Consider the following 4039-nt stretch of genomic DNA (forward strand, 5'->3'; position numbering starts at 1 on the left):
TTTGTTTATTTATATATATATACATCTTTGTAATTTAAAAAAAAAAAAAAATTAAATATATTTATTTTTTTTTTTTGGAAGAGTTTTTAGGAATGAATGTTATGAATGTTATGTTATGTTATGTTTTAATTTTTAGTGTAAATAAAAATTAAAAGAAAGAAATGTTAACTTATTAAAAACTTAAGAGATAAGAGAAATATTTATGTATTATTCAATGTATATTTTTGAAATAACATTGAATATCATAAAATTTTGACTTAATAAATTGTTATAAATTATTTGTATGTTTTTAATTAAAAGAAGATATTAATTCTTTGTAAATAAAAACTCATTTATAACTTTTAATAGGTTTATTAAAAGATGCAGTAAAATTTAACTTCAATTAAATATTATGCATCATAAGAAAACAATATATATATATATAATAAAAACGAATATATATATATAAACGTATACTTAGTTATACATGCTCTTTATTAATTTGTTTGTTTAATACTCTAGCAAAGTCATTAAACGGCCAATTAATAAATCAAACCTACAGAACTAATAGCATTATTGTTTATTATACTAGGATGGCTTGCAATAGGATCTGAAGAAATATTACTTATTCTTGTAGAGGATGCTTGTGATTCTTTTATAGATATGTTTGTAGGTGGAAATGCAGTCATAGTTTTCCGTGTAGTGTCAGATTCTGATGAAGCTTTGGATGTTGATGGATTTGCATATGATGATGTATTTGTAGATGTATTTAAATTTTTAGAATTAGGTGTAGTTACTTCTAGAGATGTAGATACAAGCGTAGGTGCAAGTTTAGATGCACTTAAAGATAGGGGTACGGGATTATCCAAAGCCATTCTTGTGGCTGCAGATATTGTAGGTTTGAGGGTAGTGGTATGTGAATTAGCCTTAGTCATCTTTTCATTGCTATTAGATGTTTCTTGTAAAGATACTAAATAAGTAACTGAATTTTGTTGACTTGATGAATTACTTGGAGTCGGTTTTGGTTTCGAATTATATATCCTACAATTCTCCTTTGAAAACATCTCCATATTGATCAACGTACAATTGTTAGAAATTGTGAAAGCTTCATCCTTTTCCCTGCTGTCACTTATACTCCATTGATTTCTTTTCGTAAATTGATTTCTGCTTTCATCTATCCATTGATTATAACTTAAACATTCATTATTTTTGTTCCTCTTTTTCATGTCTTCAAAACGTGTATCCCTATCTTCACAAAAATTTATTATCTCCCTCCTTTTATTTCTTTTCTCTTTTGGATAAATACTAGGGATTCTATTACATTGGGGGTTGGGCTTCTCTTTTATTTTGTCAATTATGTATTGTTCAACTTCACCCCATGCGTCGTCACATTTGTATTTAGACTCTCCTTTAACATTTAATGACTTACATTTTTTGTCTCTAAATACTTCTTTTTCGTCATCTACGTAGTCATTGAATTCCCTACAAATTCTTCTTTTTTTTTTTTGAGTCCTTTTCTATCTCAAAATCATAAATTTTGCTATCAATCACATTGGTAATATCTTTCTTCCAGTTATCATAATCAAGCCCATATGTTGAAGCATTTCTAGTTTTTATTTTTTTGAGTTCTTCAGTATCCATTCAATCCTCAATTTTAATTATGCAAAAGTATATTATTTAGTTTAAATAAACGATTTAATAAAATAAATACATGTATTCATAAAATCCTTCAAATTTGAATCTTATAATATGTCAAAAAAATACTATAGCATTAAAATTATGTCAATAAAAATGATAATATTAATGAAAGGTATAAAATTATTTATTTTAATTTTTGTGTAGAATTCTTTTAAAATTTTTATATTTAAATTAGATAAATTTGTAAATGTATTAATTTTTTTACTAATCATAATATCATTAATTATACTAACATATTTTATATTAAACTGTTATATTCTCTAAATGTAAATATTTTATAAAAAAAAGCTTTATGTAATTTATTTTCAGGGTAATTTAGAATATTGCAATTATATTTAGGTAAAATTAATATCTCTGAGAAGAAAATAAAATAATAATTTAAATAATTGCATATTATTTAAAATAAAAATTAATAAAATAGAAAAAAAAATTATTTTAGAAAGTTGTCATATACAAATATATTTCATTTCTTTTTTGTTACTTTACTGAGTAAACTACTTTTAATAAAAATATATAAATCATGATTTTTATAGAAATCTAATATTTTTTTTTCATTTTCTATTTTTTTCACAATAATTTCTTGATTAAATATGTTTATATATGATTAAAGAAAAACAATTTTTTGTAAAATAGGTATTTTATCCCTGAAGGATTTAATTAAATTATTATAATTTCGTCAGTTTAATTTGCCCTTTATAATAATATATAAGGAATCAAAATTTTTTAATTAAAATATGTAATTTTAAGTTTAATTTTAAAAAAAATTGTAAAAAAAATTTATAATTCATAATGAATTTTTTTTTTTTTTTTATTATATAATGGTTATTTATTTTATAAGTTATTATTTTATTTTCATTACTTTATTTCAATAAATATTTCTCTGTTCTTTATTTCGATATTATATTATCTTCTCTATTTTCTACTATAATTTTGTTATAAATTTTTCATTTTAAGAATATTCAAATTCTTAAATCATAAAACATGTTTTATTAATTATTAATATAATTTTTTATATGCATAAATTAGAAAAGCACTGAACTTAGAATATTTCGAAATATGAAATTTTTTAAAATAAGAATAAATTAATAAAATTAAAAAAGAAAAAGAAAAGCGAGAAATTTTATATTTTGAATAAAACAATAAAAATATAGTTGCATGCTACGCATTAGCAGTAAAGAAAAAGTATAGATATTATTACAATCTAGCTTGAAAAAAAAAAGATAGTTTTAAGATGCTTCTTTTCTTCCTAGTTATAATTTTTATTAAGATATATAGCAAAAGGAATCTTATAAAAAACTTAAATTAATTTATTTTTTTATATTTTATTTATTTCTGTTTTGAAATAATAAACAATAATATCACTTCATTTAAAAATAAATAATGAAATAATAATTTATATATTTTTTTTTAGGATATATATTTGTTATAATACTTTTTAAAATAAGTAAAACATTTAATTTAATTTGGAACATGTTATTATATTTTAAATATTTTATTACTTTTCATGAATAACTATACATTTTTGAGCAAAAAATGGAAGAAATAAAGAGAGGAAAATAAAAAAAATAATGAACTTTTAGTTTTATACAAATATTACTTCTCTATTATAATTAATTTTCTAAAAATATATTTTAAATTTTTATTTAATTGATTCACTTTTATTAGATTTCTGTTTAATTCATATTTTTTGGGTTCCTTTTATATTTTGTTTTATGTTATTTGAATGCTACTCCTTTTTTGTTTGTTCTCTTAATTTTTTTTCTATGGTTTTTTAATTGACTATTTATTAATAATATAAAAAGAAAAGAAATATTTTATATATAGTTAATAAAAATTATTATTTTATTTACTTTAAATATTCAAAAATTTGAAATTAAAGTATTTATAAAAAACTAAGTTTGCTCCACTTTATTTTTTTTTTTAAACTTACTTTTTTATAAACTGTAAGTTTCATTTGAATAGAAAGAAATTTACAATTTTAGATTATTATCATACATTTTTTCTCTATTGTTGCTTAATAAAAAATGCTATTAATCTTTCATAATATAATAGATTGTTATTCATATGGAATTTAAAAGGTTAATTAACCATATTTTCCAGTCTCAGATAAAGAAATGGTTAATAAAAGGTATTATTAACCTTTCGTAGCATGCTAAGCTAGTTGCTAGTTGTATACGTACAAGTTAGCCATGCACTGACGCTAGTCCTATATATATAAAAAAAAAAAAAAAAAAATAAAGTTATTTTTTTTTTGTTTGTTTATTTATATATATATACATCTTTGTAATTAAAAAAAAAAAAAAAATTAATATTTTTTTTTTTTGAAGAGTTTTTTTTTGAAAGTTATGTTATGTTATGTTAT

General features: G+C 19.9%; 1 pseudogene across 1 annotated transcript; it reads right to left on the reverse strand.

Annotated features, from left to right (window-relative positions):
- Nucleotides 1-521: 521 nt before the first annotated feature.
- On the reverse strand, nt 522-1583 carry PRELSG_0015900 (annotated as a pseudogene). The gene has a single exon. A coding segment is annotated over exon 1 (1062 nt).
- Between the last annotated feature and the right edge of the window lie 2456 nt (nt 1584-4039).

The sequence above is a fragment of the Plasmodium relictum genome, assembly GCF_900005765.1.
Source record: "Plasmodium relictum strain SGS1 genome assembly, contig: PRELSG_00_v1_167, whole genome shotgun sequence".
Lineage (NCBI taxonomy): Eukaryota > Apicomplexa > Aconoidasida > Haemosporida > Plasmodiidae > Plasmodium > Plasmodium relictum.